Here is a 14,549-nt window from a genome sequence, read left to right on the forward strand (position 1 = left end):
CCTCATGCACCTGTCCGTTACACACCTTTCTCGCGCATCCTCTCGCGCACACTCTTTCGTTACATCCTCTGTAACTCTCACCACAGGCGTGCATTCTCCTTCACTCTTGACAGCGCACTCTTTCCCCATGCACCTGTCCGTTACACACCTTTCTCGCGCATCCTCTTGCGCACACTCTTTCGTTACTTCCTCCGTAACACTCGCCACACCGCGCTTCCATGTGCTCCCTCGCACACGCGCTACGACCGACTCACTCTTGACAGCACACTCACTGGTCGGCGCGCACTTTTTCCTCACACACCCCATGGTCGGACATTCTCGCACACCTCTTTTTTCGCACACCTGACCTGTCACACACTTCACCAACGGCCTCTCACGAACACCCAGGTCTAAATCAACCCCCAAGCCGACTGAAGCTTTCCTCACATCATATACATTGCCGAATATTTCGCCACTCACCTTGGCACCTCGTCTCCACACCTCTTTTGCCCCCTGCAAACTTTTTATTTGGTTAGTGAGCATCACATTATGAGTTGAGCACCGACCTTGTACATATTCCATTACTTCCTCCTTTATCTCCCTCTTAGTTTCCGTCCGTCTCTTCTTAATTTCACTCACCTCTTCTTCCACTTCCTCTAATTTTTGCTTCACCTCTTTTTTTCCCCGGTGCGTCTCCTCAAGTTCGTCCTCTAAGGCTACCGTGACCGTCTCTATGTGCATCCTCACCTCTCGGTCCTTCGTCTCCATTATCTCTGTCACCTCGTCCACCCTCATTGTCAGTTCCTCACGTACCATCTGACATTGCTTCTGTGTCGCTATTAATTCATTTTTTATGTCCTTTTGTGTCGCTTTTAACCCCCCGATTATTGCAGTGTTCTTTTCCACTTGGTCCACGAGTTCCTTTTGTCCCCCTGTCAGCTGTTCTACTCCCTTCGTCAGACCCTCTATACCCCCCTGTAACCTAGCCGTATTATTCCTCACTTCTTTCTCCATACACTTCTCACCTCGCTTTACCTCCTCGCGTAGCCCCGAAACCTCCTCACTCACACCTCGTCGTATCTCCTCCTTCATCTCCTCCCTTTCTTTTGTAGATGCCGCCCTCATCTGTCCCAATTCATCCCTCTGAGCATCCAGTTTGGTTTCTACCCCGATTTTTACCTCCTCTATCTGCTCTCCCATTTGTTTAATTTCTCTGGCGGATTGCTCCCCTATCTCCCGCAATTTGTCCTCCATCCTATTTTCTAGCCCCATTAACCCATTTTTCATCCCCTCTATCTGATTCTCCTGGGCAGCCATTCTATTTTCCACCCCCGTTAACCCATGTTTCACCTCTTTTATCCCGTTGTCTAACCCCTCAAAATTATTGTCTAACTTCCCAAATTTCTTGTCTAACCCCTCACCAGTACCCCTCGCTTCGTCCCTCATTACCCCCAATTGCTCACTCTGCAGTTTGAGGGACGCCTGCATTTGCGCCATAAATTGCTCCATGAGGGCCTGCATTTGGGCCATCCCTCCCACTTGTGCAGCGGGTGCGGCCGCCGTAGCCATGTGCGAGGCGCCATTTTGCGCGCCCGCAACCTCGTGCGCGAGGACGCCATTTTGTGCGTCTGATACCCCCTCAACCGCCTCCTCATTGCTCTCCTCCTCCCTTTCTTCCCCTAAGTCCTGGGTTACCCATAACCCGTCTATCTCCCCCACCGACATCCGATCGCCTTGATTGTCCATGGCGCGATCTCAAAATTCGGGTTTTATAAAACAAAACAATTTCGGCAGCTCGTAATTTTGACCAATTTTTTTTTTTTTTACACCTCTTAAAAATTTGGTTCGGGCCTCGAATCCCACTCCCAGACACCAATTGTTACAGATCGCGGTTTAGATGTTACGATGGGCCGAGCGGATGGTCCAACCGCGACCTAACAGGATCCCCAATTGGCCCGACTCCCCCAACGTTGACCAGATCGCCCCACAGATATTCAATCGGGAAACCTCTAAAGCGACCGAAAGAGAAGGAAAAGAGAAGAAGACAGAGTACGGAGGAAGAACAGATTTATTATACACACACAAGCAAAAAGAAAGAGCGACCAAAATTATTTACAGCAATGGATGGAAGAAGCAGTCACACAGTGCATCGTTAGCTTAAACTATTCAATTTACTTAACCCCAGGACAACGATTAGGACAGACGACGTTCACACTTACACGGGGGATATTGCAGGCAGGTATGGCTTGAGGTGGATTGCTGGAGAGGGAGGCAGGGTCGGAGGCAGCAGCTCTCAATTCCTCGCATTTTTGGCGGGAAAACCCTCCGTCGCGTATCCGCTGCCGATGCTCTAGACGTCACACGCTGGCTCGGTCACACCTGCTCCTCTCCTTCTGGTGGAGCCGTCTCCCTCCTTTCAGCGCGTCTCTCCTTAGCTGGTTTCCTCTCCGAGTACCTCTCCTCTTTTGCTTGGAGCGTCTCGCATCTCACCGCTCACCGCTCCTCTCGTATGTCACCTCTTCGCTCATCTCCTGAAGCAGTCCCTTCCAGTCGCTTTTATCACTCGGGGCGGAATCAAGCCGCCGGCTGCGAGGGCACGCCTACCGGGTCGCTAACCGCGGTGCTGGTTGGCTGTTAGGGCTGTCCGATTCCTCCTTCGATCATGACGACGTGCCACGCCTGTGAGTTGGCGGCTCCTACCCCCCCTCTTCTCCGAGATGAGCACATGGGCAATGGCGGCTTGCGGGATTGAACACCACTCGCACCGCTTTTGAAAGGAACTTTGGAGAGCGGAGATGATTGGGGAAATTGAAAGGGCCTACGCTTATTTCGTTTGATACAATGCAGAGTCAATCTAGTGGGAAACACATATTTAGCCTACATGGAATAAGGAAATACACTATTTAAAAAGATATATCGTGGCCTGTGTGTAAGTTTCATGGAATTAACTAGGAGGACGGCTGCGACCATTATTTACATTACGAGGGTGTTACACACCACAAAACCATACTTTTCACATTCGTTACACTTCCTCCAAAATTGTTACACTTCTCAAAAACCGTTACACTTCTCAGATTCGTTACACTTCTCAAAACCGTTACAATATATATAAATATATATATATATATATATTTTTTTTTTTTTTGTTGTACGTATACATTGTACATTGTACACACATACATTGTACGTGTTATATGTATTGTGATGTTAAACTTGGGAGTGCTGAAGGCACAGCTGGAAGTATTGATAAAAAGATGAGAGAGAGGGAGAAAAGAGGGGAGAATATAAGTGGGGGAGTAGAGAGAGGGAAATAGAGAGAAGAGGAGGGAAGAGAGAGGGGAAGAAGAGAAGAGAGGAATGGAGGACTGAGAGAGAATACAAGGCAAATGCTCCCCTAATATCTTCTTTTTTTTTTTTTAGTTTGTTATTGTACACATATGAAATGAATGAATGAATGATCGTTTTTAAGGCCATTTTCCCCGCGAGAGCGGGGGTTAGCCTTGCGGGCCCCATGACAATCATGGTTCCCTGTTTGAGGCAATGTTTTTATGGCCGGATGCCCTTCCTGACGCCAACCCTTGGTCACGCTCTTACGGTGCGCAGGGATACGGTGTACCTATTCTAAATCGGGGTACACACCATGATCATTCATCCCAGCAAGCTGGTACTCAAATTTGCCGACCTCAGAAGGATGACAGGCTGTCAATCCCCCTGGCATTAATTCAGCGATCGACCGGGATTCGAACCCAGGATCCTAGGATCCCAAGCCGGCACCCTAACCGCTAAGCCAACACCAGGCTAAAACATGTACACGGCTTTAATTATTTAATTATTCGATTAATTATATAGTTAATTAATTTTCAAAAAGTTACAGATTGGGATGAAGCAGTGGTGTTTGGGAATGCTATTGGTCAACTGATTGAGAAATTAATTATTTTATAATTGTTCTTTATTTATTTTAATTATGCAATTAATCAACCAATTATTGTACACCGCTCCCAATTCCACTCCATGTGCTGCACTGCGGCATTGCCGGGCGCTGAAGTTGCCCCTGCAATGTCGTGCACTGGAGGATATGGTATTTATTATTTGGCATGGGAGCGGGTGTACTTTGAATGTAGCTCTACTTGTTGGACACCACTCCTTTCCTATTCCATCTCCAGGAGCTGCATGACGTCATCACCGGATACCAAATGGGGCCCGGCGATGACGCGCGCTGAAAGGGAGTACTCAGTTTTCACTCAGGTTTCTTTCTTGTTTGTTTGTTTGTTTTTGTTTGTCCGGGTGATATCTCAGCCATCCTTTAAGCTCGGAAGCTGAAATTTCGGCACAATAGTGAGCACGTGGTTGGGCAAAAAACGGTATTTTTGTTTGTTGATTAATCAATTAATTGATTAATTACTTAATTATTATCGATTAATTACTTATTTATTTCCTTTCTCCTCTGTGCATTATCTCAGGCACCTTTTGAGCTAGGAAGCTGATATTTGGACTCAACAATGACCAAGTGATTTGGCTGTAAAGAGTATTTTTGATTTATTGATTAATCAATTAATCGATTAATTATTTAATTATTTGATTAATGACTTAATTTTTTTTTAAGTTACAGATTCCAATGAACGGTGGTGGTTTAGGTATATATTAGCCAATTGATTAGTAATTTGCTTATTTTACGATTATTATGCATTTCTTTTCATTATTAATTTTTTGCTTATTTTCTTTCTCACCTGGGCAATATCTCGGGCACCTTTTGAGCTCGGAAGCTGATATTTTGGCATGACAGCGACCAAGTGATGTGGCTGTAAAGGATATTTTTGATTTATTGATTAATCAGTTAATCAATTATTTACTAATCAATTAATCAATTAATTATATTTAAATTTTCGATTAATCAATTTAATTAATTTTCAAAAAGTTACAGCTTCGGATGAAACACTGGTGGTTTAGGTATGCTATATTAGCCAAATGATTAAGAAATTATTTATTTTACGATTGTTTTGCCTCTGCTGACTGTCGCCTGAGACATTATGTTTTCAGGTTGTCTGTCCGGCTGTCCGTCCGTCCGTGATAGATTATCGTTGCCGTGATAACTTGAGAATGGCTGAAGGGATCTTAGTCAAACTTGGTGCAGGTATGTATAATGATGTAAAGATGAACTGATTCGATTTTGGGGTCACAAGGTCAAAGGTCAAGTCATGTCAGGTAAATTCCTCTTACCGCGATAACTTGTGAACCGATGATGGGATTCTGACCAAAGTTTGTACAAGTATGTATTATAATGCAAGGATGACCTGATTAGGTGTTGAGGTCAAGAGGTCAAACGTCAAAGTCTGTAATGGTTGTATAACTTGAGAATGGCTGAAGGCATCCAATTCAAACTTGGTCCAGGTATGTATAATGATTTAAAGATTAACTGATTAGATTTTGGGATCAAGAGGTCAAAGGTCATATGTCAGACGTCCCTTCAGGTAAAAATTCTTCTTTCTTCAGGTAAAAAATTCTTCTTTTCTGAAGTTCTGAAGTTTCTGAAAAAATTCTGAAGAAAAAATTCTTCAGGTAAAAAAATTAAAAAGCTACCGAGTTAACTTTTGAACCAGTCATGGGATTGTCACCAAACTTGGTGTAATTATATATTACTAGCAACGGTACCCGCCCTATGGGCGGGGCTTCAATTGGGAAGCCCAAGTGAAAAGGCAAAATATCAGAAATTGAAGGCTTTTTTTATTTTAAACGATTCATATAAACATCTGTTGAATCATATCACACGCAAATCATCAAAATCTAAACAGTATCGTTAGAATTTCAATAAAAGCCACATCACTGTTCATATCGGTAAATATTATTCCATCGTGTTTCAAATCGTGATCGATACACTATGATCGTGATCGTGAATCGTGATCGATAATCGTGTTCACAATCACTATGTCGTATGTACTCCCGATACGTGTACCAAATTCCCGATACGTGTAACTGTACCAAATCAACAGTTAAAAGGATTTGAGCCGATAGGTGTTACGGCGTTGGCAAGATCGATGGAGACAGCGATCTGTTAGCGTATTCACCGCCCAAATAACTATGTGGAATTCTCTCATGTAGAGATTAACCGTGTCCTTATAAAGGTCTTTGTCCGAGGTCACCGAGTTTGATCGGTGCAGCTGTGCAGCGATCGGTGCAGCCGTTTGTGCGGCACCCGGGAACACAACATCGTCACAATGAGAACAATGAACGTTATGCGAACGCGAATGTTATGCGGGAGTCCAAACCTGAGAATGCTGGAGACTAAAGCTGAAATTGGGAAACCTAAATAGCCTATTTTACTCCTGGAGATCCCAGGATTATCCACCCAAAATATTTTTGCGATCGGTTCAGCAGTTTTTACGGTACCTTCGAACAGACAGACGGACGGACATTTGGTGAATTATAGTAAGATGATGCAAAGATAAATTGTTTCGATTTTGGGGTCAAGAGGTCAAAGATCAGAGGTCATGTTAAGTTGCAATTATTTTCTTACCACGATAACTTAAGAACGGCTGAAGGGATCTTAGTCAAACCTGGTGCAGGTTTGTATAATGTGGTAAAGATGAACTGATTCGATTTTGGTGTCACGAGGTCAAAGGTCAGAGTTCATGTTAAGTAAAATGTTGCCACCCCAACCTGCGAACAAGTGATGGGATTTTGTGCAAATTTGGTACAAGTATATATGATGCAAAGATTAACCTATTGGGTTATGGCATCAACAGATCAAAGGTCAGAGGTCATGTCAGGTAAAAATGTGATAACGTGAGAACAGCTGAATGGATTTATATCAAAATTGGTACAAGTATTATAATTACTAGGGCATGCCCGTACTATATCTATATCTAAAATTATATCCCCCCCCCTCTATTTACATGAAATGGTTTGGTCCAAAGCGAACGGCTTGCGAGTGGTGACAATCCCCCCCCTCTATTTACATGCAATGGTTTGGTCCAAAGCGAACGGCTTCCGGAGTTTGGTAAAGAAATCGCCATCGCGTGCACAAACGCGCAGGAAAGCGAATGAATCGCAAATTCGTTTTTATTAGTTGTAAAACATAGTTTAACGCCAACATAGTTTGCAAACGTGAAATAAATGAATACGCTCTCAAATGTGCCATCCGAGGCAGAGTGTGTCCGCCACGTTCGGCACACGCGATCGTTCGCTGCTCTCTGATTGGTTGAATCGTTTTTTGGACATAGCTCGGTAAGTAATTGTCCGATTAATATGAAACCTTGAAAAGGCACATCCTCGGGTCCCCAGCAATATACCTGGCAAGTTAAAAGTATATCGGACCCGTGGTTGTCGAGAAACAGCGGTCACAGACAAACGTACAGACAGACAGAGATTACTGGAATTATAGATAGATGTAATAATGTGGGCGAAGGCATGTCAGTCGACGTCGTGACATCAGAGTGTCTTAATTATTTATTTATTTTAATTACGCAATTAATTAATCAATCGATTATTGTGCACCTCTCCCTCCCAATACCGTCTCTGTGTGTTGCACGGCGTCATTCGCCGTGCGCTGGAGGATATGTTGTTTATTTGGCATGGGGGTGGTGTACTTTGAATGTATCTGTACTTATTATTATTATTATTAAGATCTTATACCAGTTGTAGGGTTTCTTTCTACAATCATTTTAATGGTACACCACAGTTTCTTTGACGAAACCACCATTTAGGTTGTGTTTTTTTCCTTCCATGCCAATTACCAAGCTATCTCACCTGGGAGTTTCGGAATTATATTTTGCACCATTGGTGGGAATATAATGTATGCGAGGTTGACTTTTGATTGATTGAGGACCTACATGGTTTGTTCATTGTTTTGCTCTGCAGTTTATTTTTTATATGTGTCGCATTAACGTGCCGTTTACTCTCCAGGAAACCTGGCGGCATTACCATATGATGGCATGTCTCAGGTTATTCCCGTACAAACATCTTGCTACCTGCCAGACGAGCCAACTCAACAGTTTTTACCTATAGAAAAGGTGGGTTTGGATCAACTTCACTTTTGTAGTTTTTCTTACCATTAGTACCAGGCATTCAAGCAATTTTCTGAACCAGTCGAGTCAAACCCAGGAATAGAGCACACCCAGATAACAAGCAATGGAGCACAAGCATGCTGCTTCACCTCCTGATATAATGCAAGTAATTAACTATTCAATCAGGGGATTAAATTGCCCTTCAAAAATGTTTCTTAAAAATGTATATATATGTACACACACATTTTTGGGATAAGTTATCTACAATTCATTGCGCCATTGTGTTTGCTTGGCAGTCTCAAACTACCGCGTACGCTTCGGTGTCCGAGGAACTGACACAAAAATATGAAATCGATGATCTTGAGAACAATGTGCCGGAGCCAGGTGAGTCCAGGGCTTTTAAAACGATGGCTGAAAACTCGTTGCACAACAGAAACTGTCTTCTCCTCATTCCTGTACTTTTATTGGCAGTAAACATGCACAGTACCATCACTTAATTTGCCTCAAAATGTCTGCTGATCAAAACGCTTGTAAAGTGCTGTCTCTTCCCACATTTCAGTCTCTCGTGGCATTATCAATGAAGAACGTGAAGCTCTCACTGCCATGCCTCGGAGTTCAGAAGCAATTGAGTGTCCCGTGGGAAATGAGAATCTCTCAATAGTATCAATAGGAAACCATAGAACGGACATTTCAACATCCACTGGTAAGGAATCGAATATTGTGATGAATGATGAAGCCCAAACATCAGAAACTCATTTGGAAAGGTGTGATGATCAAAACGGAGGAGAAGTAACTGAAACCGAAAAGATTGCCATGAAGCGTGAACTACATGATATCGCTTGCACAAGTTTGCCAGAGTGTAAAAAGGATCAGACTGATGAAAGCCAAAATTCCCGTAAGTTAATTGATCCTGAGGTTGATGGTCCCAGGCGAGCTGTTGCGTCAGAAACTAAAGATCTCGAAGGTACTGTGGATGGAGCTGTTGTGATACAAGAAGAGGAAGATATGCATGTTGATAAGGTGCAAGAAAAGGAGAGAAATTTGAATGGAGCCGGGGGGATTGGAGGACTGGAGGGGAATGTGAATGAAACTGCTGGGATTCTAGCTGAAGTGAAGAAGATGGACCGCATCACTGGGACTCTCGGAAAGGAGGACAGTACAGTTGCAGCCAGTTGGAGTGGAGAAGACGGTAGTGATGATGGAAACCATCGGGGCGGAGGGATAAAAGTGAGTGGTGATGGAGGCAACGGGCCCCAAGATGAAAAGAACATCCATGGGAACTGTGGTTTCCAAGAAGTTGAAAGTTCTTGTGCAATGGAAATGCAGCAAGTTGGCAACAAGGAGGCCAAGAACCAATCAAATCGAGGTTGGTGCAAGATGTATACAGAAATGCACACATTTGTATGAAAGATTTCAGTAATTATCTCATTTTGTTTTAAATAGTTGATAGCTAAGCCAACATATTCTGATTTCCAACCTCCCACAAATTTTGACAATTTTTATGCTTCAACCCCCGACGGTGGCCGGAGGCATTATGTTTTCGGGTTGTCCGTCCGTACGGGCTAAACCTCGTTTTTCTCAGCAACCACATGTCCAATTGAGACGAAACTTTCATGGTAGGAGTGACACCCGTGCAGAATGTTTTATGATAATTGTGATGTCATGGGTCACGTGGTATGGCAGCCATCCTGGATTAAACGCAAATAATTAAAAAATTATTTCTCGGAAACCGCTCAATGGAAAATTTTTAAACTTGGCACATTGTCAAGCACTCCCAATGGGGAACAAAAGCATGATAATGATATCATAGTTGAAGTGGTATACCAGCAAATTTTTTAAATTAAATTCCTTATCCTAAAAATCTGAAATTGCATGCACATGATCTCTGACCCATTTGTATTGAAATATTAAATTTATGCCATCATAGGTCACATGGTTTGGCAGCCATGTTGGATTTAACCGAAAGCCTTAAAAAAAACATCTCCCAATCCACCAAATCGATTGACTCGAAACTTTGTGTCATTGACTAGGCATGGCGATTAAAAGATGATCACGAAAACATCATTGGTCACATGGTGTGGCAGCCATGTTGGATTAAAGGAAAATATTAAATAATTAAATATCTGAAACCGCTTACCCTCTCGATGTGAAATTTTACAATATCATCTAACACCCAGTTGCATATAGTTTGAAAGTGATGACGTCGTAGGTCACGTGGTTTGTCAGCCATCTTGGATAGAAAAACAAACCTTATCCGATCAACACGAAACTTCACAAACGTGATCCCCTACCCATATATGTCGAGTGGACATTTTAAAAAGTCATATGCCATGTGGTATGGCAGCCATATTAGCTTGAAAGCCGATATTTAAAAAAAATCCCTTCTCTGAAACAGCTTCACCAATCAATGTGAAACCTGTCATTGCTCGTGAAAATGTGATACTTGAAAACAGCTGAAGGGATTTAAATAAAACTGGTTTATTTTTCGGACAGTGAACGAGGGCATCTACCCGTTGTGGGACTTTGCGGAGGTATATTGGCGACACAGTCACATTGCTCTCGTTTAAAAAACCATAACAAAGGAAAACATGAATTTGTATTCCCCCACACGTTAAAATAATTATCAAATACCATTTTCTAGTCTCTACTGTCTCTTAGTGTGGATATAGTGCAGCATGGAATTTTAAGTAATCGAGGTTCTGTCCTGGGGGAGGAGTTGGTAAGCTTGTAAAATAATATTGTACGTGTTATATGAATTGTGATGTTAAACTTGGGCGTGTTGAAGGCACAGCTGGAAATATCGATAAAAAATATGGAGAGGAAGAAGAGGAGGCGAGGGGGGGTGAATGGGGGAAGGGGAGAGATTTGAGGACTGGGAAGAGAATAGAAGGCAAATGCTCCCCTAATGTGTTTTTATTATTTATTATTAAGTTCTTATACCAGTTGTAAAGATTGTTTCTACAATTAGTGCCCCCAATTTTTAATGGTGCCCCACAGTTTCTTATACTGAACCACCATTTAAGTTTTTGGGTTTTTTTCCTTCCTGCTAATTTCCGAACTATCTCGGCTGCGACTTTCGGAATTATATTTTGCATCGATAATTGAATACAAAGTATGTGAGATTGACAATCTTTTTGACCTTGACCTAATTTTTAAGGTTGTGACCAAATTATAGACAGCTCTTAGCTCTTTCACGCTCTTTCTTTCACGCTTTCACGCTTTTAAGACCAAATCTTAGCTCTTTCACGAGCCTCGATTCAGTATACAAAAAAAAAAAAAAAAAAAAAATTATAGACATTTAAATATTTAAATCATAACGTGACGACGGTTTGTCTCATCAGAATAAAATTTCCCTCACTGGATAGCCTCGACCAAAGTGGATTCACCCTTTATTTACATCATCCCCTCTGGGTTAAAGGTCCAGGTAAAATGGCATTCTGAAATAAAATAACGAGTTTTTTTTGTCATCGCTCAATTTTGCCAATGCATAATCTCAAATACCGCTTGGCCTTCCAATATGTACCTGCACTGAAGTTGTGCACTTGATATTTGATTAGTGTCCTTGACTTTCTTCTTTCAGATTGTGACATAATTAACTAAAAACATTTTTTTATCATAACTTGAATAATTTTCCTCCGATTTTGATGAGGTTGTTTTTTTTGGAAAGATTGTAGAAGGGGACACATTTTCTTAATTTACACTCTAGCCCTAAATGTTGAAAGTCAAGGTCATTTGCCGGTCCGAAAAAATATCACCATAATAGGCCGATTCACTAATGATATGCACATTACGTCATCGGTGCCCACTTCCTAGTTGCTGTTGCTCGTGCAGGCAAGCTTTTGCACTGTCTCCATATTGTTTCACACTCATTGCACGCTATAGTACAACAACACAACAACAGGCATTTTAAGGCCATTTTCCCTGAGCAAGGGTTAGCCTTGCAGGCCCCATGACAATGTTCTCCATTTTGCCCTATTTTCTACATCTCCCCTTGTTAACCCCCTTGCCCACATTTCTTCTTCCACCACCTTTAGCCAAGTCTTTCTCGGTCTTCCCCGTCCTGTACTTCCTTCTACATTCATTTCCATCACTCTTCTCAACCAGTCACTTTCATCCTTCCTCAACACATGACCAAACCATCTCAACGTGTTTCTCTTCACAGCATCCCCATAATCTTTCACAATAATTCATCATTTGTCTTCCTCTCTCTCAACGATACTCCACACATCCACCGAACCATTCGCATTTCCACCCTTTCCAGCCTTCGTTGCTGCTCTACGTTCATTACCCATGTCTCGCTCCCATAAATCATAACACCTCTCACACATGCAGCATACACCTTTCCCTTCAGCTTCAACGACACTCCCCTCCTCGTCAGCACGCCACTCAGTTCCCAAAACTTCTTCCATGCACATCTCACTCTACCAACCGTCGCCGAGTCTGATCCACCTTCTCCATTCGGGCATGTCTCCTAGGTAGCAAAATGTTTTCACACCTTCCAGCTACACGCTGTCTCCAAGATCCAACTCAACATTTCCTCCATCTGCAGCTCCCTCTGTGCACACCTTACACTTGAATGTAGCTGCCACACTGGTTAATGACCCTCTCAGACCACTACATTTTTGATGAACCCACTCAGCACACATTGTACATTGAATGGAGTTCACTCCGACACCCTTCCTGCACACAGCACACGGCCACTTCCCAGTTCTTTCCACCTCACCACATGCTTTACCACTTGCCATCACCTTCGTTTTTCCGATATTCACCTTCAGACCTTTTGTCTCGATACATTCCTTCCACTTGTTCATCTTCTCCTTCAGTCCATCCATACTTTCTGCAATCAACACCAGATCATCTGCATACCATAACTCCCACGGTAAATCCTCCTTTGCGTTCCGAGCCAGCACCTCCATCACAGCTACAAATAGTAGTGAACTTAGTACCGACCCCTGATGCACTCCCACCTTCACCTCAAACTCACCACTGTTCCCGTCCTTCGTCCTTACAGCTGTGCGTGCTATTTTGTACATTGCCATCACTACTCTGATCAACCATTCCTCCACTCCTAAACTTCCTCAATACCCATGTCAATACTTCACGTCGAATGCTTTCTCCAGATCAACAAACCCAAGAAACAACTTCTTCCTCTTCTCCATGTACTTCTCCTGCAACTGCCTTACAATAAAAAGCGCTTCTGTCGTTCCTCTTCCTGGCATAAGTCCAAACTGCATTTCGTCGATCTTCACTTTCTTCCTTATCCTCCTCTCCAACACCATTTCCAATACCTTCATTCCATGCTCTAATAACTTTATCGCTCGATACGATCAACAGTCCAGACGATCACCTTTCCCCTTGTATAGAGGGACAAGGGTAATCAGTTGACAATCAACTGGAATGCGGCCCTCTTTCACCACCAGATTACAGATCTCTGTCATTCTCTTCACACCCCAATTTCCCGCTGCCTTCAACATATCTCCCACAACTCCCGTCGGCCCTCCCGCTTTTCTACTCTTCATTGCTTTTATCGCTTCCTCAACTTCCTTCTTGGTTATCTTCTCTGCCGGTCCTAAAACTGGGTTACTCTCTATGTTACCATTCCATTCATTCTCTGCATTCAACAGCATTTCCATATATCTCTTCCATCTTCTTTTAATTCCATCTGGGTCAACAACGATTTGTCCCACTTCATCCTTCAACCAACTCACCCCCATCGCATCACACCTCTCTTTCGCTATCTGCTTTGCAATCCTGAATACCGCTCTCTGACCCTCTTCCGAATCCAAGTGATCTCTGAACATTTTCGTGTATGCCTCCTGCGGCTTTGCTACCTCTTTATTTGCAGCCTTCTTGGCTAATTTAGACATGTTAGAACCTAAGTTAGACATGTTAGACAAAATTAAAATTTCTTCTGTTGTGTCTACGTTACGTTAAGACATCTCACAAGTTAGAACTTCTATCTAACAAATTTCTGTTACATAGACATAGGAAGGGGAGGGGGCTAATGTAATGGTTCGTGTAAATTCTATAAAATTCTATAAACATAAGTTAAGGTGAGTCTAATGAGATTATTAATTTGGTTGGTTGCTTTTAACGATAAAACTCGCTGTAATGTCTCAACTATCTAACTTGTGTTTGAGTTTACAACTTACAAGTTAACTTGACAAGTATCTGACGGGTTAGGTTGTCTAGATTGGATTTATCAAGTTGTGACTCATGTCTGTCTAACATCAACAGCGATTCGATTAACAAAAAGTTCTGCACGAGTAAACACACTTTCTCCATATGCACTGTGTGTGTGCATCATGCTCCCGCAGCTTCCTTTGTTTGCCTGAGGTTGCGGCCGGCCATGTACAAATGTAAAGGTCTTATGCGTACATTAGTGAAATGGTCTATTGGACCCATGGGTGCCCTTGGCGATCGCTTTGTGACCGCAGATATCTCGTCATTATTATTACTGACGACAGCTAACATTAAAATGTCAGATATGCTAAAGGGAAATAACATATACCGTGCAGTTTAACAAAAATAATACTTTTTTAGTAACTAAAATGCGAACATACCAGGTGG

General features: G+C 42.6%; 1 protein-coding gene across 6 annotated transcripts in view; it reads left to right on the forward strand.

Moving 5' to 3' along the window:
• LOC137424105 (uncharacterized) overlaps nt 1–14,549 on the forward strand; it is a 71,057-nt gene that overhangs the window by 52,395 nt on the left and 4,113 nt on the right. For all 6 annotated transcript variants that reach the window (XM_078774854.1, XM_078774856.1, XM_078774857.1 and 3 more), the window contains 3 exons: nt 7,879–7,985; nt 8,276–8,363; nt 8,539–9,345. In XM_078774854.1, the coding sequence (XP_078630980.1) occupies nt 7,879–7,985; nt 8,276–8,363; nt 8,539–9,345 (1,002 nt within the window). The remainder of the gene's footprint in view (nt 1–7,878; nt 7,986–8,275; nt 8,364–8,538; nt 9,346–14,549) is intronic.

The sequence above is a fragment of the Myxine glutinosa genome, chromosome 3, assembly GCF_964187855.1.
Source record: "Myxine glutinosa chromosome 3, kmMyxGlut1.1, whole genome shotgun sequence".
Taxonomy (NCBI): Eukaryota; Metazoa; Chordata; class Myxini; order Myxiniformes; family Myxinidae; genus Myxine; species Myxine glutinosa.